At 40.3% G+C, this 21,240-nt stretch overlaps 2 protein-coding genes across 4 annotated transcripts in view; both read right to left on the reverse strand.

The window, feature by feature from the left end:
- Window positions 1-16,235, reverse strand: part of arhgef3 (Rho guanine nucleotide exchange factor (GEF) 3) — a 40,778-nt gene extending 24,543 nt beyond the window's left edge. Inside the window, exons 1-3 of one of the 3 annotated variants that reach the window (XM_084928971.1) lie at window positions 15,990-16,235; window positions 5,927-5,993; window positions 52-114 (exon numbers count right to left, since the gene is read on the reverse strand). In XM_084928971.1, coding sequence (XP_084785097.1) covers window positions 52-114; window positions 5,927-5,993; window positions 15,990-16,024 — 165 coding nt within the window. In that variant the 5' untranslated portion in view covers window positions 16,025-16,235. Of the gene's footprint in view, window positions 1-51; window positions 115-2,277; window positions 2,789-5,926; window positions 6,084-15,989 lie in introns of those variants that run through there. The other 2 variants (XM_084928970.1, XM_084928972.1) reach the window with 2 other exon arrangements.
- Window positions 16,236-17,041: 806 nt separating this feature from the next.
- Window positions 17,042-21,240, reverse strand: part of il17rd (interleukin 17 receptor D) — a 34,040-nt gene continuing 29,841 nt past the window's right edge. Inside the window, exons 13-16 of the mRNA XM_084928967.1 lie at window positions 20,743-20,991; window positions 20,105-20,659; window positions 19,683-19,960; window positions 17,042-19,486 (exon numbers count right to left, since the gene is read on the reverse strand). Of these exons, the coding sequence (XP_084785093.1) occupies window positions 19,359-19,486; window positions 19,683-19,960; window positions 20,105-20,659; window positions 20,743-20,991 (1,210 nt within the window). The 3' untranslated portion in view covers window positions 17,042-19,358. The remainder of the gene's footprint in view (window positions 19,487-19,682; window positions 19,961-20,104; window positions 20,660-20,742; window positions 20,992-21,240) is intronic.

The following is a 21,240-nucleotide window of genomic DNA, read 5'->3' on the forward strand; positions in this document are numbered from 1 at the left end:
ATTTAAACGAGAGTAGAGTTTGATACACACTTGAAGAGGAGCTGAACTCACATTGATTTCCAGACTGCAGAGACTGAGGGAGTCGGCATCTCTGTTGGCCTGTTTCCTCTTCTTCTGCAAAACACAATAAACAGAATAAAACACATCAGAGAGAGAGAGCAGGTGTTGATTTTAAGAAGTGCGCTTTAAATTTGTTTTTATTTTTATTAAATCAGATTACATTCAGAAATGTGAAAGTCGAATTTTTGTGATGGATCCCAACCGCAACTCCATGCAGTTTTTTAGCTCACTGTTCTGGTTTCAGCTTGCAATCATTTGTGACTTATTTTTCGATAAATTACTATAAATTAAAATATTTTAATACAAAAAAAGCAAGCAGGCAAAAAAAAGTCTGTTCAGTTTAATTGTTCAAATTGTTTTTGTCTTGTTTCGATCAGTCTGGAGAGGAGATTTTAGCATTTTTCATCATTAAATAGTGTGTGAAGAACTTCTCTGGCTAACCTCTAACTCAACACAGAGTCGAACAGTAACCTGTAAGTATCCTGAGAGGAAAAACTTACAGCAAATGAGCAAGAATAATAATAAGAAGAAATTTCTCTGCTCAAGTCCGCTCAGATATCAACATTTCAGTAAGTTGTTACCCATCAGATAAACTCTGAGTTTAATTTACCCAGATTATAATGAATGGAAATAACATGCAAAAACATTTCAACCCTTAACAAAATATTGTGTTATATCTTTTTTCCGCATTTGTACAGGTTAAGGCTCAGTCATGGGGGGGTCACCAGACAAGAGGAGGGAACTGTGCTCTAATTTCAAAGCTAAGCAGTTTAAGTGGTGTTAAGAGGTGAACAATACAACAAGAAGTCCCTTGTTTCCTTTCCTTTGAGAGTAGTTTGTTCTGAATGAGATTTTAAATGGAATAGATGCTTTTTCCATTAAACAATGGACACAATCTTAACTCAAATCTCTGTGGATCCTGATTGGGAGTTCCTGCTTCTGTTGGAGAAAGGAGAGCATGTCCAGTAAATGCATAGATTTTCCAGGTGATGGGAAAATGATTCCAGATGGAGTTAGACTCCTTAAAAAGTGGGACAGGGAGCCTTAATGTGTGTCATGAAAGAGGCCTACAAAGATGGACATGTTTTACCAATGGCTTGTAAGGTCCAGTAACATCTCGAGATAAGCACTTTTGACCTCTTAGGCTACGTTCACACTGCAGGCGAAAGCGCATAAAATCTGACTTTTTTGACCCTAAACGACCCATATCCGATCATGGTATGACAGTGTGAACAGCACAAATCCGATCTGGGTCACTTTCGTATGTGGTACTGAATCCAACACATATCTGATGTTTTAGAAAGCGACTGCTGTTTGAACGGTAATGTCGCATTAAATCCATCTTTTACGTCACTGACACAAGACAGACCCCAATTAGCGCCGGAGAAGCGCCCGAGAAGACATCGTGAACGCTTCCTGGCCATCCAGTGTAGATGTTAGTGAAACTGTTGGGAAGACAGCGATGGAGAAACGTGAACATTTTATTTGTACTGTATAATCTGCAGATTGTGACAGAAATCTGCAACTATCCTTTGAAGCACTGCTCCTCTCTAAAACAGCAATAAGGATAATTATTAGGCCATATATAAATAACAAAATAACTTTACAACTTAAAGCAAAATTGGGAAACGTAAAGTCCGAAGTCTTTATATTAAGGGCCATCGGTCAAACAATATTGTTTGGTCTGTGTCTAAACAGAGCGTGTTGTGTGTGACGTCTTCTTTTGCGCATGCGGGCCGCTTTGAGGGTTCACACTAGAGCGCGTTTGCTGTCACATTTTATTTGTAGTGTGAACAAGCAGACAAAAAATCGGATTTGATCAAAAAATCTGAATTGAACATTAAGACCTGCAGTGTGAATGTAGCCTTTGACTTTGTAAAGTAATTAGAAATGCACGCACTTCTGCACGGGCTTCAATTTTTAGGCCTAAAACCTGACACCATCTTCTATATACAGTCTACTACAGGCTCCTATCAGCTGGACTAGGTGGGGGCCAGGTCCAACTCCACCCATTCTGACAGCGAGCCCCCACTTATATTTCCCAACAGTGCTGGATGTAGAAAGGGAACAAGCCCAGTGAAATAAACACATCTCAAACTTGTACTTACTAAATATAGAAACATGCACACAAAAAACAAATCCAGAAACATGTCCCCCTTCAGGACAACGTCAGTACTGCAGGTTTTTATCAAAGCGGTTCTGATTCTTCACACTCACCCGATAGTAAACAAACAAACAGCAGCCCATCATCAGGATCAGCTCCTCAAACACACTTGAAAAGTAATCAACTCTGCAGCTCCTTATCCTCCTCTTTCTTCCTCTCCTCTTCCTCCAGGTCCCTTTCTTTTAACCCCAAAGTCACATTCGCCCTCTTTTCTTTTCTCCTCTTTACATGCTGGACAGCACTCGAAATAATTTCTCCTTTGTTCGTCCCACCTCCTGTGAATCACCTCCTTCACAGTCACATTTTATTTCACCTCTTTTAGTTCTGTTAAAGTTCTCCAGGTTCTTGATCCAAAAGCCTCTTCTTCTGCACCTCCTCTTCTCTTTTCTGACCTTCTTTTGCCCGCTGCTTCTCTCCGCCTGCGTACTCCTGCTTCACCACCTCAGCCACAGTCTGAGCCTCCTCAGCCTCACCACCTTCCTGAGTGGATCTACAGACCCTCAGGAACAGGAACCCTTTACAATGTATGTGTGTGTATATGTGTGTGTTTGTCTGTCCCCTCGGTTCCCACTGGACAAACAGGAAATGACGGATGTTGGGGTGGAAACAAGATGTCTATAATTAGGAGCTGAAGGAGCACGGTGACAGCAGCAGGACAAACACTTACAAAGACTGATCACTTACATCTATTACACATTATTTTCACACAAAAAAATTAAAATAATTATGAATTTTCTTTCTTTCTTGCATTTTCATCAAATTATGTTAAAGGAAATTCTTCATTTTGCAACACAGATATTCTTTTTTCTTACAGTTTTTTCTGATTGCTTAAGCACATTTTTTGTAACTATTGGCTATTTTTGCAAAACTCTACACACAAATAAGAAAACCTGTCACCCAATTATCAAAACATTGTAGTTCTCTTGCAAAAGCGAACACAGCTAGATTAACTCTTCACACCTTCGTAAAAATGGTGTTTTCGTATCAAACAGTACACACAAGCCATCATCTACTAAGCACACAATGCGCCAACTGCACACTGATGGTATGAATACAAAACACATCTGGCTTTTGCTTTCTCTGTGTACAGATGCCAATTTGAGGTCACACTTTTGTCATAGTGTCATGTAAACATACAAGGATCCAAACTTCAAGTATTGGTGTTTATTCACACTCATCAAAACCAAGACAAAGTCAGAACACAAGATAGGAATTTCACAAAAAAAAAAGGAAAAAAAAAGACAATCAGCCTACATCATGTCGTCTCTCTGGATCTGGCCACAAAATTTTGTCTACATCACATGCAATGTCCTCTAGTCGAAGGCACTGGGGAAAATATCTTCTGGAATTTTACATCTATGGTGTTGTTGTGTTTCTCATTAGAATATGGCAGTGCTACAGATCTTAGTGCAAAGTGACTGTACTAACCGATTCTCATTTCAAAACGTCCTTATGATGCTTGCTACAGTGTAGCGGCTCGAGTTAGGCTGAACCCGTTGGCCAGCTTCCCTCAGGGTCATTCCACGGTTGATTACATGGTCCACTATTGTAGCTCTGATGTCATCAGCAATTCTATTTCTTACTCTTCTTACCCTTCCTCTCCCCCCTCCTCGTCCTCCTCTCCCCCCCTCCTCGTCCTCCTCTTGCTCGTCCTTGTCCCTGTCATCCTCTTCGTCCTGCTTCTTCACCTCCACGTCCTCTTCCTCAGCCTCCTCTAATTCTCACTCTTCTTGCTCCCTCCATTGTACTCCACATGGACAGCTTACCTGTAGCTCAGCGGTCCCCAACCTTTTTTGCGCCACGGACCGGTTTATGCCCGACAATATTTTCACAGACCGGCCTTTAAGGTGTCGCGGAAAAATACAACAAAATAAAACTAGTACCGGTACCGAAAAAAGCAGATTTATTGATAACACACGTGAAAAGACCCAGGAAGACAGAGTTAAAGATAAAAACGATAACAAAATAACGCTGAAAACCGATAAAAACCCTGAAAACCATACATTTCACACCTGAGCCTCAACTCTCGCGGCCCGGTACCAAACGACTCACGGACCGGTACCGGTCCGAGGCCCGGGGTTGGGGACCGCTGCTGTAGCTTATTTATAGTGCTTAGGCTGATTGCAAAGTGAACTACTTATCTAACACAGTTTTCACATGTGACAGTGTGCCAGACAGTTGGCAAAATAGTGTACATAATAGCCATAAATGTGTATAGTTTTGCTAGGAGTGTGTTGATCATTTGGAAATTGAGTGTAAAGCAGTGAGTTGTGTTTACAGTTCTGCAAAAAGAGTGCTGTGCAGTGGATTGTGGATAGCCACAATTTTGCAAGGTGTGTGTTACAAAATGGCAAACTTGGTGCAAAGCAGTGTTTGTGCTTTTAGTTTTGCAAACTCAGTGAGTGGTTTTGCTATAAGTATTAATAGTTTTAGAAATTGTGCTATAAGAATCACAGTTAGGGTTTAAGCATTCAGAAAAAACTTTAAAGCATATAATTTTGAGTAAATGACTTAAAAAGTGTGAATCACAAAAAAATCAAGCAGAGTGGGGCTAAAACTATTAACTGATGAACTGACAGAGAGAAATTCGCTTCCAGCTGTGCCGATCAGCAATGTTTTGCCTAATTATTAAAGGTGAAACAGCTCTAATTTCACTGGTTACACATTCTGCACAGTTCTTGTGTTTATTACAACATACATATTTTTAATGAGAATTCAGCCACAATATTACCATTAAACCCCTGATGGCTTTAAGTGAATCACATTAATCATCGCATTACAGTGCATTGTGTTCTGCTGGGAAACCCTGGGTCCTGGCATTCATGTTGCTGGCACTAACACACAAACACTTCTACAGACCAGCTTGAACTGTGAGTCATGCAAAGCCACTCTAGTAGAGCCAGAGAGCAAAAATATAATGCTGGAAATGACCATAATAGGTCTCCTTTAACATTAAAAATGTAATCACCTATCTGTTTTCTGCCTCTTTGCAGGAGTCAGCAGTCTAGGCAGAGAGGCCCAGACCTCCTCCACCTCGTCTAGGAAGACAAAATGAGGCATTTCTGATCCAGCTGAGAGACAGAAACTGTACAGCCTGTCCTGCGTCTTCTCGTGGGTGTCCTACCAGTTGGACATTCTTGAAACTTCTTATCTAGGAGGCCTCCAGGAGCCATCTGGGTCAGATGCGTCAGTAACCTTAATGTGGCGAAATGTCCAAAGCTAAACCCAGACACACACAATGAATCTGAAGCTGGTCGTGTCTCCCAAGGCAAAGTGGCTTGTTTTTGTGTTTTATTTAAATTAATTTAGTGATTATTACTAGAGGATTGTGGTTCTTGTGTATTGTTTACCAGGTTTCCCAGTAGGGACAATAACAAATTACTGAATTAAGCTGAACTGAACCAAATAGCCTAAATGTGCAAATGTGGGGCTTCAAAACAAGAATTTTGTGTGATGTTTAAAATGTCCTTCTCTCCAAACCTCAAAACATAAAAATCAAATAAAGAAAAGGTAAAATCACATAACTTAGGTGAGACACAGCTTGCTGCTTTTTTTTTTTTCTTTTTTTTTTTTGCTGCATTTGTTTTGTTTTTTTATTATGGACTTTGGCACATCCTGTGTTATATAATAACGGAGTCACAGCACAGTTACTGTAACGCAGGGAATAACATGACTAAGTTCATGTGTGGGAATTGTTCTTACCCCTCTGAGGGTCCAGCCATCAGGAGAGAGGAGAGAGAAGGAGGATGTTTTCCTCTGCCGCTTCGACCTGAAGGAAGAAAAGGAGGAAGGAAGAGAGACCGATGAGGAGAGGAGAGAAGCAATAAAGGATGAAAGGAACATGATAGCATGCTGTTATCTCAAACAATAACTAAAAGAAGAAAAAAAGATTTTCAATTTGCTTTTCAATTACCGTTTTATTTATTTTATTTTTTAAATAACTTCACTAGGATTTAAAAACTTTAAAAAAAAATACAGAAATTAAAATGTGAGCAGTATTGAAAGCTGAGTTATTTCATTGCACAGTTAGCAACAGAAGATTAAGTGACAACTAATCTTCATACTTGATTAAAAATTAAGTTAATTTTTTTAAGGTTTGGCTTTTTAACTATGCAGATTGTCACGATGAGTAAAGGAGGCAAGCCTTCAAAGGTATGTAAAATATGAAGTGGGCAGAGCTCCACCAGGTGGTTTCTCAAGGTCACTACACCCACGACCTTTTACCCAGTGCAAAATTTGTGTGAAGATCTTTTAGGTGATAATTTTGTGTAAGTTCGGTTAAATTCTTTACTGACCTTTAAATCTTATGAATTTTGAACAGATAAGGGAATGAAGGCACTCTGGCATGGCTTAGCCTCCATCAGATTTAACAAAGCTTGGCTTCCATTTATGTGTATGAGGCCGGACATCACTGCTTTTAAAGAAAATACAGGATATTTGTACTTCATTTGTTTTTATTATGGATATCAAACTTTTAAGGTAAGCAGATTAGTAGTAGTAGTAGTCAGACTTTCAGCAACAGTAACAACTGTAACCCACACAAACTCTTTGTGTCACATTTAGTTTGTAGACTAAACTATAAAGCAGCTCCGCTAAACTGACAAAGTGAAATATGGTGTATATCGGCATATGTATGTGGAAATAACTGGTGTGAAACTGCAAGTGTGTTTCCTGTCCTTATAACCTGGCAGCTTCCCTCCAACCTGAGCTTCTGCAAGTCCTGCAACTGACTGTGCAAAAATTAGAGACACAATAGAGATTCAACAAAGTAACAGAAATTGCAGCAAAGGCCAACTTCAGCATCTCCCAGAGCCATCCACTTTTATTTACTGTTAATAGCACATTCATCATTTCTAATCTGAACAAAAGGCTTATGAACGCTGGTGAAGCTGCAGAAGAATGAGCAGACAGAGAGGACACAGACAGCCAGAGACAAACATGTTACATCATTAGAGCCTCTCCCTCTTCTGTCTGTGTGACACAGAGAGTGACAGCAGTCCTGCTCTGTTTCCTGGCCTCTCACCCCAGGAAGCTCCTAACTGTGTCTGTAACTTCAGTATCTACCTTCCCTCTGCTGTCAGTGGCACGGTAACTGCTGAGGAGTTCTCTGATTGGATGTTTCTTACTTAAGGTAGAACTCACTTTTAGTCAGTTCTACCTTAAGAATGAGGCTTATGTAAGGCATGTGTGGCTCACTGATAAACAACTATGACAATAAATGAAGTTACATCCAAACAAAGTTGCTCCAGAAGTTCTTGTTTCACACTAAAAAATACAGACTGGTTTGATAAAACAAGATCAGTTTTGTCTGACTCACAGATCAGTACAATAATCATTCTTAAAAGGCTTTTATCTGAAATAAGCTGCTGTAAACTAACTTTTTAAACGCAAAAATTACTTCGGTTATGCTGACCTCACTATTAGAAACTTTGGCCATGTATGTATGTATGAACATCCATCACTGTGAAACTCCTAAAGAAAAACTAAAGAAAAGCATAATAGGTCCACTTTATTATTGAAAAATAACTTCATCGGGGTGTCTCATATAATCCTGTCGTGTCTCACACAATGTCCACATTAGGACGTTTTGGAGGGTGCCGGTGGCGTAAATATCAGGTTTATGAGCCTGCTTGGACATTAATGTTTTTGCACTTGGTTTGACCTGCTTTTTCTACTTTGATTTTCACTCGCTGTCTAGATTTAAGTACTAAAACTGTTAGGAGAAGATCCTTGTTTGGGTTTAAATACATCCCACTTACCAGTAACCCTTTGTGTTGAACAATGACTAGCTGGGAATGACATCTTTGTCTCATTATGCCATAACCCAGTGCCAACTTCTCCCAACAGATGACGCACTCGGGCTGAGGGATGCGTAGTTTTTTCCCCTCTTTTTTCTTTAGATGGTAGACCATTTGTGCTGGTGGTTCATTGTGATTTGATTCACAGTAAAAAAGTGATCATTCCCCCACCTCAGAAGTGATTCCCTTCTCTAACAGAGACTTTGATGTGTAACTCTGTAATAATTCCCACCATCTGGCATCTGCGACAAAGCCTACAAAATACTGATATCATAAATTAAAACCTCATTCACCGTTTTAGATGGTGATTGGATGGTGTTTTAGAGGATGAAACAGGTCTGAATTGGAAAACAGTGAGCAGCTGTAAAACAATAAGATCCGAATGTGTTTACACACAGTGTATGGTGGGAGATGGTTCAGCGATTGCTGGTTTTTCTCAGCTTTCTGTTGCTTCTTCATTGTGTTTTACGACAATTTTCTAACAATGACATGGATGGATCTGAAGTTACAGATGCTACCAGGCATCAGTATTTGTTTTGTCTTTTTAATCAATAGACCAAAAAACAATTTCTGTCTCATCATGGCTCTAAAGTGTGTGTGTGTCTCTGTGTGTGTGTGTTTGCCTTTATGTGTGTGACTCATTCATTCCTGGGAGTTGCAGGGCTTTTTCCAACAGTGCAAACCATCCCACCCTGGATGAACTCACACACATGCACGTGCACGCACACTTGCACACAGAGTTCTGTTTCCATCACTTCAGAGGACATTATGCCGACTTGAATACATGTACTATAACCCTTACTCTAACCTTAAACCTTAAAATGTTTTAAACTCAATTTTTTTCCCAAGAGGGAGGTGACGTGGTTGAACTCTCCTGCAGAGGAGATCAGAGGTGTGTTTGGCTACACGCTCCTCCAGTCTTTCCCTGCCTGTTCTCCTGGTAAATCTTTTATCCCCTCATCTGTTTTTAATATCTCTTTCTCAGCAAATATTCAGTTTTCAGACTAAAAGAGGCACTATGCTCAAGGAGAGGCTAGCTGTAGTGAGACTAACTGTGGGAGTCATTTTGGAGTTTTACATTGTTCTGTTGTTGTCATCATTAATAAACATGCAGATATGAAACTATCTGCAAATCAGTGGACTATTTAGGAGAGGTCCATGAAGTGGTATCAATCTCAAATGTCAAACCATTAAGGAAATCTTTCATTCTTTGTGCTGCTTCCACTTCCGTCAGCACTATAATCACAACACACAGCTCAGGCACAAAAACGTCTCATGAAACCAGCAGAGCGGCGTGCAGTGTGGGTAGGAACAATTATGTCGAAATGACAGACAAAAAATATCACCTGAACAACATCTTGCATTGTCCCTTGAAAGCAGCAGAACCACATTCCTCCAGAGATTAACTCCCCACACCCAGTTCATCATCTGTTTTATGACTCTTGAGAAGCATTTCAGACATAGCAAAAGTGGTTAAAATAAATTACACAGTGTCAGCCTGTTTTAGTTAGACAGCTGATAAAGTCATTGTAAAGTACCTGCTAACACCAATCTGCCAAACTTTTCTATATTTCTATATAACAAGTGAGAAAGTTCTCTCTGTTGGACTGAACCAGAGCTGAAAGTACTGCACAAATAGGACTGTACTGAGTTCATATCATTCATCCCTTTTTCATTACTTAGAAAAAGTACAAACAATCTTAAATAAATAAATAAATAAATGATTAAATGAATTTTAAAAAGTTGACCAAATTTAGCTTTTACCTACCTACAAGTAAAATCTTATTGTATGGGAACCATGAATACAGAAATGAACAAATAGACAATTACAAGGAAAAGCTAGGAAAAAATGTTTTAAAGAAAAGATGAAAAATTATCAGAATTTCAAGCACTAAAAAGAAAAAAATGCAAACTGCAAAGTCACATAAACCACATCTACACATTCTCTTTAACATCTCTTTTGATTTGCGAGTCCAACTTCTGGAATGGGAAGGCTCTCACGGGTGCCCAGGTGCCCGTTGTATCATTATTAAATGTTAATTCTATCTATAGAATTTATTTCTAAATTACATCAGCAGAGGTACATCCCATGAGCTGCATAATTAGCAGCTTAATGGGAGTAATCAGTCATTGTCTAAATGTTCAGCTTTCGCCATACAAATGCAGCAGCATTGCATGTGTCTTTGTATACGGACAGAAAGTTTTCGGTCTGTATGAGCTTCGGAGAAATCATTGAAAGTTTCACGCGAGCAGTAGAAGTTAGTGGTATTCAAACCACACAGGAGAACTGTGACTATTATCACATGCCAATCACCAATGTGGTGAAAACAAGTATCAAAGCAGCAGTTAATCAATTGACAGTCAGCCTTTTATGGACCCCTGAAATGTGGAGAAACTTGAGTAACTACACGTACAAGTAACTACAGAACACATTTGCGTATGATTCATAATATTACTGAAGCCCCAAAGGCAGAATTCCTGCATACAAGAAAGATTTGCCTATCCCACAGAAGAAATGCAGGTTGTATTTACTGCATGCTTTGTTACTAAAACTTTGTGTGTGTAGGTGGTGTTACATCTAAAAACTTGTGTATGGAAGGTCTTTCAGTGTCTTTTTATTAAGCAGGACGAGACTTCCAGGTGTGATGTTTGTAACACGGCAAATATTGTTTATGCCGTTATTTACAAATGATCATGGTAGCTACATCCATCTTTTAAATACAGTATATGATGAACCCAGCCAGGAGGGGGCCACAAGCCTGTGTACTCCTACTGCTGGTCCCAAGCTCAGATAAATGGAAAGGGTTGCATCAGGAAAGGCATCCGGCCCAAAATCTTTGCCAAACTGAACATGTGGCTCATAAAAAAAAAAAAAAATGGCATTTCCATATTGGATTAGTCGGGTTAACAATGACTGCCTCTGGTGCTGTTCGCCAACAAGGAGCTTGTGGAAACTGTGGTACTGATGGCTGAAGACAAAGCAACAGGAGAGGGGGAAGGCATGTTAGGAGGCAGTGAGAGAGAAGGAAAGGAATGAGTGTGGAGATGAGAGTAGGCTGATATATATGGATATATTGTGTGTACAGGAGACTAGGTGGAAGGGAAGCAAGGTCAGGAGCACCGAAGGCAGATTTAAGCTGTTCTATTATGGTGGAGCAGGGGCAATTTTGAAGGAAATGTATATGACGGTGCTGTGGAGGTGAAGAGAATGCCAGACAGGATCACAAGTGTGAGGCTTGAAATATTCAGTTCCATTTCAATTCAATTTTATTTATACAGCGCCAAATCACAACACCAGTCTCCTCAAGGCGCTTTATATTGTAAGGTAGACCCTACAATAACACATACAGGGAGTGCAGAATTATTAGGCAAATGAGTATTTTGTCCACTTCATCCTCTTCATGCATGTTGTCTTACTCCAAGCTGTATAGGCTCGAAAGCCTACTACCAATTAAGCATATTAGGAGATGTGCATCGCTGTAATGAGAAGGGGTGTGGTCTAATGACATCAACACCCTATATCAGGTGTGCATAATTATTAGGCAACGTCCTTTCCTTTGGCAAAATGGGTCAAAAGAAGGACTTGACAGGCTCAGAAAAGTCAAAAATAGTGAGATATCTTGCAGAGGGATGCAGCAGTCTCAAAATTGCAAAGCTTCTGAAGCGTGATCATCGAACAATCAGGCGTTTCATTCAAAATAGTCAACAGGGTCGCAAGAAGCGTGTGGAAAAACCAAGGCGCAAAATAACTGCCCATGAACTGAGAAAAGTCAAGCGTGCAGCTGCCAAGATGCCACTTGCCACCAGTTTGGCCATATTTCAGAGCTGCAACATCACTGGAGTGCCCAAAAGCACAAGGTGTGCAATACTCAGAGACATGGCCAAGGTAAGAAAGGCTGAAAGACGACCACCACTGAACAAGACACACAAGCTGAAACGTCAAGACTGGGCCAAGAAATATCTCAAGACTGATTTTTCTAAGGTTTTATGGACTGATGACATGAGAGTGAGTCTTGATGGGCCAGATGGATGGGCCCGTGGCTGGATTGGTAAAGGGCAGAGAGCTCCAGTCCGACTCAGACGCCAGCAAGGTGGAGGTGGAGTACTGGTTTGGGCTGGTTTCATCAAAGATGAGCTTGTGGGGCCTTTTCGGGTTGAGGATGGAGTCAAGCTCAACTCCCAGTCCTACTGCCAGTTTCTGGAAGACACCTTCTTCAAGCAGTGGTACAGGAAGAAGTCTGCATCCTTCAAGAAAAACATGATTTTCATGCAGGACAATGCTCCATCACACGCGTCCAAGTACTCCACAGCGTGGCTGGCAAGAAAGGGTATAAAAGAAGAAAAACTAATGACATGGCCTCCTTGTTCACCTGATCTGAACCCCATTGAGAACCTGTGGTCCATCATCAAATGTGAGATTTACAAGGAGGGAAAACAGTACACCTCTCTGAACAGTGTCTGGGAGGCTGTGGTTGCTGCTGCACGCAATGTTGATGGTGAACAGATCAAAACACTGACAGAATCCATGGATGGCAGGCTTTTGAGTGTCCTTGCAAAGAAAGGTGGCTATATTGGTCGCTGATTTGTTTTTGTTTTGTTTTTGAATGTCAGAAATGTATATTTGTGAATGTGGAGATGTTATATTGGTTTCACTGGTAAAAATAAATAATTGAAATGGGTATATATTTGTTTTTTGTTAAGTTGCCTAATAATTATGCACAGTAATAGTCACCTGCACACACAGATATCCCCCTAAAATAGCTAAAACTAAAAACAAACTAAAAACTACTTCCAAAAACATTCAGCTTTGATATTAATGAGTTTTTTGGGTTCATTGAGAACATGGTTGTTGTTCAATAATAAAATTATTCCTCAAAAATACAACTTGCCTAATAATTCTGCACTCCCTGTACAGAGAAAAACCCAACAAATTTATGACCCCCTATGAGCAAGCACTTTGGCGACAGTGGGAAAGAAAAACTCCCTTTTAACCTTTTAAATAGTAGGGGTGATGTTGAATGCTGTCAGTGAATATGAGCCACAGGCTGGATGTCAGCAGAGAAAGACTGTTGATTAAAGTAGACTTCAACTGACCTAAAAGCAAAGGGACCATAGGTGATGAGGAGGTGATGAGGAGGTCATGAGAAGGTAGGTTAGGTATGGCGTCAAATAGAGAAAGGCAGAAAAACACAAATGGTGGTGGATTTTGAAAAAGGATGGAAATGGCTGTGGCAAATATCCGCTTCAAGAAGAGGGAGGAACATCGAGTGACACAAAAGAATGGAGGAAGGTGCGGGCAGGTGGACAGCAGCTTATGCAGAAGGTGCCATTTAAAGACACAGGAGACTGTGAGATGGTGTCAGGGGAGAATGTAGCAAAACAGCACTGGATAACAGTCTGTAGGATTACTTTGGAAATCAAAAAGAGGAAGTGAGTGAAGACAGAGGCTGAAGAAGGAAGAAGGAAAATGGCTGCACAGAGTTCGGGGGGAGTTGACACAGGCTTTAAGTTGTAGTTAAGAGTTACAAGAAGAGTGTGAAAGTACAGCTGTAGTGCTGAGAGAAACTTCCAGAAAGGTATCTGATGTATCCTCTGGACAGAGGCTTGCTCTGGAAATAAGAAAGGGACTGAAATTCAGCAGAAATAAATAATAAATAATACATGTGTACAAATGAGTGGGAGGCAGATGAAACAGTGAAGTAACAGTGAAGCTGTGAGGAATAAACACCTGAGATCAACCATCCAAAGCAATGGACAGAGCACAAGAGAGTGGAGGCAGTGTGGAGCAGCTGTGACAGAATGATGGCAGCAAGAAAGAAAGGGAAGGTTTTCAAGACAAGTGAGTGAGGCCTGCTATGATGTATGGTTTGGACACAGTGACAATGACCACAAGATAGGACGCCGAGCTGAAGATGTTAAGATTTTCACTGGCAGTGACTAGATTGGACAAGGTTAGAAATGAGAATATCAGAGGCACCACTCAGGGTGAACCGAGTGAGTGAAATGAGTTTTCTACATGTGCAGAGGAGGGATAGTGGATATACTACTCAAGCAATGTTGAAGACAGAGCTACCAGTCAGAGGAAGAAGAGGAAGACCAAGAGAAGACTCATGGATGTAGTGAAGAAGGGGATGCTAGGGATAAGGTGGGACAAAGGTAGACGATCTGCTGTGACTACCTATAAAGGGAGCACCCAAAAGAAGAAGAAAAACTACAGTCTATGATGAATGCCAGTTAGAGATCACCAGTGGGTAAAATTTTTCAATGCTATACTGTCTTAATTTTAAAATTCCCAATGGATGAGAGCATGGAAATGACCGTGGTGGAACATATCTCAAGTACTTTTTGTTTATTTAAATATTTCTACGCTACACTAATATTTTAGTTTGTACTCTATAACTTTTATCTAAAACCTTTAGCTAGTTATAATTTTGAAGTTACTGAAAGGTGATAAATTATCCTGTATTTATATAGATGAAGTAGCATCCAGGATATTAAAATAATCTCTCACTGCAGCAATAAAGTGACAGTGATTATGCTACGATCCTCATACTCAGTCATTTTAATTTATATATAATGTTTGTACTTTACATAAATGACGTAAATACTTCTACCATTTCAAATGTTTAAAGTCTCTATGAAGCACCAAATTCCAAATATAACACATCTGTATGAGGGCACAGGACGGCAAATGAGGTTAAAACTCAGACACTGACTTCTACGCTGTATTTACTGCCTGCCTCACAGAGTAGGACACCTGCACCAAATATGGTTATGAAAGTATAATTTTGTGAGAAGATTTTTTTAAAAACTTGTTTTAGAGCAACTTCTGATTTGAGCTCCCAATGAACAGCTAAATTAGAAGTTAGTTCAGCTGATACTTATAAAAAAATAACTGTCCAAATAGAGAGGCTTGCTTCTAGAAGGACTATGAATCCACACCGCCACACTGTATCCGAAGAGAAGCAGCTCTCCATCCTTCAGAGACTCGCTCCACCTTCTGGTTTGATATTTGTGGAGTGGGATTCGCACAGCAGCGGGATAATGAGCCCCAAACACACATCAAAGCCTTGAAGAACTACTTAAAAACCAAAGTAGGCGTCCCAGCAAACATGAATTTCCCTGCAATCACATGATCTCAACCTCACTGAACATTTATGAAGACCGAGGAAGTTCTTTATGAGATCATCCTGGAGCAGCGTGGGTAAACACCAGCTTCAACAAATTCTATTTTGCATTTAAGTAACCAAAACTCACACGAACTAGCATAACATCACATCACTCCAGAGCTTCAGCTGCTAATTCAACAGTATCAGAAAACTGTGACTTAAACAGCAAACAAACATTAGCTCACACCAAACTGTCAGAGAGTCAAACTGTCTGCAGAAGGCTGTTTATCTGAAATGTACTGTGTGGTACAGGTTAAAATCATAGCAAGGGCCTCACAAGGACAGAAGTACCCAGTGTGTGTGTGTGTGTGTGTATTCCTTTTTGTGAGCACTAGCTTGAGTTTTACAGCTTGGGAAAAGAGAGATCCTGTCTTTTGGTGCTTGAAAGCTTTCTTTTATGGCTCAGAATTGAATGAGGTGAATGAGGTCCAGGTTAAGTTCAGGGGTAAAGCTCGGGGTCCTCACAGAGATAGACTTGAAGCCTTGTGTGTGTGTGTGTGTGTGTGTGTTTGCACAAGCTATAAGTCACCCTCTCATGCAAACTTGTGACTCATGAAGCAGCAATAAAAACCTCTTTCTTTCAGTTTTTTTCTCTCTTTGGTAGACTGACTGCCTCTTCAGAGTCTCTTGACTTTAAATCTTCCACATGTATAATAACACCTTATAATTAAACACACACCGGCAGTGATAGGGTTAATCATAGAATTGCATGTCTTTCCCCGAAACTTTTAATACATTTTCTTTACCAAAAAACTTCAGAAAAAACGTCTCAAGCTTCACAGAGGAGCTTCCCCTCACCTCGAACCCCGCTGACATCCATCACCTGCCTGCATCGGACTGCAGCTCCTCCCAACGAGCCGAAAACAAACCCTCTTTTTAAAAAAAACCAACAAAAAAAAAACCTGATTAAACAAAAACAGCAGTCGGATCAGCTGCTTCAGTGAGTTTAGCTCTTCCAGTGAGTGAAAACAAAAGTTTCTTCTTAAAATAAATGAAAGTCCAGCTTCAGTGCAAAGATTTGTGCCGGATAACAACCTGAGAGCGATAAATCCTTACTTTTCTGTACAGCCGAGTCTGAGCAGCGCCTTCCTTCGAACCTCGCCTTCAAAATAAAAGCATGGGTTGACTTTGAAGATAAATTGAGATATTACAACAATGAGTACATTAACATATGAAATGTGTTTTAGAATGCATTGAGGAAAAATTAAAAAACAGAGACTGTCAAGAACAAATAGTTTAACATAGGGTTGTATTATGCATTTCCAGATCGGGCTTATTTTTATTCTACAGTAGCTTTGCATGATTCAGTCAAAAAAGACTCTGCTCCTTGGTTGCAGCACCACAAATCCTCTCAAACAAGCTGTATTAGTTCCTCCACCTTTACACCAATTTTCTCCTGACTGGATGATACTCACTCATAAAAACAGAGGTTTGAGCAGCAGGTGGGTGGAGCTTCTGTGCCAAAGATGACCATATTATATCTGCTCTCTATGACCTCATACATATCCAAGAGTTCAAACTAGACGTGGGCAGAATAATCCAAATGTTTATATTATCATAGCAAAGTTGGTATTGTTATCGGACTGATATTAGTGCAATAGAATTGATACTTTTGTTTCCTCCAAGCTTTCAGTATGTAGCCTACTGAATTGTCAAATATTTTTTAAATTAATTGTTAAACATCTCTAAACCATGCCAGGGTTTAAGCTTTTATTCTGAAAATAAAAGCAGGCTGTTTGTAGAACATCTGAGTTTTAGTAGCTTCTGTTTATTTAAGCCTTGATGCCTCACAGCTCACAAACTATAGAGCTGTCCAGTGGCCTTTATATCAGGGAAGAGTGTTTGTTTCACCACAAGAAACTAAAACCTGTTAGTCAGCTTGAAGCATGTCACAGAGTACGATCAGCCATAAAGGATATTTTGATCCAAATTATATTTTGCTACAATAAAAGCTTGCTCATATCCAAATCATCCCCAGCAGGAAGTCATGAAAAAAGAAAGGAAATAGAAATAACTTTTTTTAATATGGATTTTTTATTTTCTATATAAAAGGTACTATAAAACAGTACAATTTCTAAAAACAAGTAGCTTACTAAAATAAAAGTCTAACTATACAAAATCATACCAGACATTTCCAGAGAAAAATAAAAGTTATATTTACAAGTAGGAAATGTTACATCGTCCCTTCCAGCCAACTCAAACCTGCAGATGAACCAGAAATCCTCACTCACGCATTCAGCAGCAACTCACTCTCTTGAGCTAGAAAACAATTTTTAAAAAGAAAAACTCAAAAAGCAAAATACTTTGTTCACGTAAATGATAGTCTTCCATCATTGTACATAACGTTAGCCAGGTGTACTAACATTTCACTTCTTTAAACAAAATATTCGATTTTATGATCCGATAATAGTGGTCATGTTACTTTGTTACACCAACAATAAATCTTTGTCAACAAATATAAGGCATGAGTATGTTGGAAGTATTTCAAAACAAGATGTGCTTTTAAAGAAGGTTTCTCTTTATGATGCAAATGTCTTTCAAGAAACAAGTGGGCACATTTAAATAAAAAAGGCACCTCTTAAACAAGCTTCATCTGATTCTTTATCTTATAGTATAAGTTTTTTCAGTATTTGGTCTTAAATCATGATAATACAAAATAATATTACATCAAAACAGTCCCCCCTTTTTTTGTATTTTTGCATAATGCAAGAACTAAAAGTGCAAAGGACCTTTTTTCACTCTAAGTAAAGCACAAGAGGAACCTTTTGAGTAATGCAATCGCCATGATAAAATAGGAATAGTAAACATTACCTATGTAAGCCAGAGATTACTAAAAATGAAAGACAGTAGACAAATAAAGCATCTGTTAAGTCCAGCCTGTATGTGGCAGAAGAAATGTGAAATCTTTACTAGATTTTCCTCTCGACTTGATACACTGATAAGCAAAACAGAGAGAAAACAAAGAGACTGAAACTGAGTTACAAGAATCACCACAACCAAAGTAGATTTGAACTGTTTTGGTTTACTTGATAACATGTTTGGTCAGAGAATAGGGAAGATTTGTTTGGTTATCTGCAGCAATAACAGCTGTGGTCACTGGAAAAGCCCAGAATTGGTGCTTCCCTTTAGAAAGTCTATATCTGTCCCCTTTCTAATGCCATCGCTGTTATGAAAAAAGTCACACAACAAACATACGGCTCCAACCACCGTGTTCTCCATTATGTAATTGTGATAGCTGTTGCTATGACAGCAGCCAGGTGGGTCAAACTTCATGCTAGCATTTTTACCGAAGGTGTGCATGCAAACAGAAAAAGAAAAAAAAAAGTGTGTCCTTGATGGTATGCACTTCTGTGGAGCAGTTACTCTGAGGGAGTTTCCCAGAAGTGTTTGGTCCAAAAGTGCTGACTGATGTCTTTAAGGTGTTTATACATTCAGCAGCTTTAAGTAAGAACTCCTTTGACAGTCCTGGGCAGCAAGTAAACTCTTTGATCAGGTTCTGCTTTATCTTGCATTTTCACATCAAAACAGTACTGGAACAGCTGGTTTGTTACAGCATCACGTTTTGGTACCTGACATCAAGTCATACATTTCTGTCCGCCAATCAGGACACTGTGGCCTGAGGCCATCTTTGGTTTGAAATGGTCACCTCTGCCAACATCTGGAGTTCCAGTCCTTCAAAAATCCTCCAGTGGACAAAAAAAAGAAAAAAGAACTGCAATTACCAAATTTTTCTCGTAATCAGTGATTAGCACAATTACCAGGAAATACTGCTCTAGAACACAGTGGCTACTATAGCAATCACAGTCATTACTGTTCTAGAACACAGTGGTACCACAGTTACAAAAGAATACTGTTATAGAATTCAGTGGTTCCATAGTTATCATAGCTATTTATCAACATTCTAGAATTCAAAGGTTACCATGGTCACTATGGTCAAGTGTTTTACAACATAGTGGCTACCATAGTTACCATGGAATAGTGTTCTAGAACTCAGTGGTTAACATAGTTATGACAGATCAGCATTCCAGAACTCAGTTTCTGTTTCCCACTCCGGTTCTTCAAGCTTCGCCTTCTTCACAAAGGCAACTTTTTGGTCCAAGTTGGCAAATTGATTTACAAGATGACATCACCGGGCTAGCCTTCTTTTGATTGGCTGAAGGCATACCCCTACAACGATGCCACAGGTGTGAGAACAGCGTCATTTTGCTCGAGGTGATGATGGTGGTGCAGCTCAGCTTTGCACACCGTGGCAGCGCTGTAGCTGAGCGATGTGGCAGCGGGTGCCTCTTCATCACCTGAAAGACACATAGCCAAGTGTGAGCACCATGATCACCTTCAGTCTTTAAGAATCATTTACCTTTGTGCAAAAGTCACATGAGGACATAAGTCAGGGAAATTTGGCACATGCATGTTATTGAAAATGTTGCTTTTTCTACAGAACAAACAGCAAAGTTCGATTTTATAAAACATTTGTTGAGGTTGAGGCCTTACTCAAACCATAGAAAGATGATTCACTCTCAGCCAGGGAGGAGGAGTCTGCCTGGTCATGTGACAGTCCGTCCATTAAGGGAATAGAAAGCTCTGATGAAGGAACAGATGAATCATAGATGCCTGAATCACGAGGTGGGGGGATCTCTGGAACAGTGGGGCGGCCTTCATCAGCCTGTCCCTGACCAGGGGAAATGCCATCCTGGAGGATGGAAGGACCAGAGGAGGACAAGGAGGAGGAAGAGTCTTCGGATAACAGTCCAGATATTCCAGAAGCAGACCTGTAACAGATAAAAAGCATCTGCAGTCAGAATAATAATAACAATAACAATAATAATAATAATAGTAGTAGTTCTATGTTACCTGCTGTTATATCAGTGAAATTAAAAGAAAACAAAAATGAGGTGTAACACACTTTCCTTTACCTTGAATTGGGATCTAGCATGAACAGAGAAGAGTGTGGTAGGTCTGGACTGGGACAGACACCAGGACTGGGACAGGGGTCAGGGGTGGAACTGGGACTCGGGCCAAGGTTGGGCTCAGGGCTGGAACCATGGGCCAGCTGGAGTACGTTCCTCCCCGTCACGCCCTCCCCACTCTCCAGCGATGGCATTCGCACCACCACCTCATTCAGCACCAAGCCAGAGTCAAACCTCTGCTCAGCCTGAGATGACAAGGAGCAGGAAGGTTTGGAAGGAAGGCTCGGAGCCTGGACAGCAGCGAGAGACGGATGTTTGGAGGAAGAGTCAGGAGAGGTAGAGGATGCTCCTGCAGGAGCAAGCTGCTTTTCGAACCAGTCGGGGTTCTGGCTGATGTGCTGGTGCATGTTGCAGATGGAAACGTAGAGCGAGCGCCCGGACTTGCTTCTGAAATAGTTCCTCCGGGAAATGTTAAGAGGCTGCTGCTCACGATCAGTCAGACTGGAATGACTCGAATGGAACCGACTGAAGAGCTGAGGCAGCTGGTCCATCAGCTTGAACCTAAACAGGAAATGAAATTATTTATCAGGCTGCAAGTATTTATCATTTTCATTAAAGTTTGTATTCATGGTTCCCGTCTTTACCTGGTAGCCAGACTCAGCATGGTGGGGATGTCGCTTTCTGTAGAATAGTCAAAGTAAACCGCCATGTATCGGTTCATCTCCTGTGCCCCGCTGTCTTCGCTTTGCTTCGCCTGCCGCAGCTTCTCAGCAATCATGGCAACCGCCACAATGAACAGGTCCCCACCAACCGCAGTAATCGAAGAGCTGCTGCCATTACTACGGCGGCTCACTGGCGTCTTCCCTCGACGGCTCTTCTTTTCCACATAATAGCTGCAAAAAAAACAACAGTTATGACAAAAGGGGTTGAAAAAAATATGGTAAGGAAAAGAATAAAGGTACATTTTTAGCTGACTCCTTACTTAACATTTTTTTTATTTTAGAAACCTGCAATGTTCTTGAAGAGGAAAAGGCACATGGGTATGGCAAGAAGACAAGAGAGACCAAAGGAAAGACGGAAACAAGTGAACACACAATGAAGAAAACATGACACCTGTAAAAAGAGGTGGGGCAGAGGGGTGA

The sequence above is a fragment of the Perissodus microlepis genome, chromosome 5 (assembly GCF_051167445.1).
Source record: "Perissodus microlepis isolate ML-2025 ecotype Zambia chromosome 5, ASM5116744v1, whole genome shotgun sequence".
NCBI classification, from domain to species: domain Eukaryota; kingdom Metazoa; phylum Chordata; class Actinopteri; order Cichliformes; family Cichlidae; genus Perissodus; species Perissodus microlepis.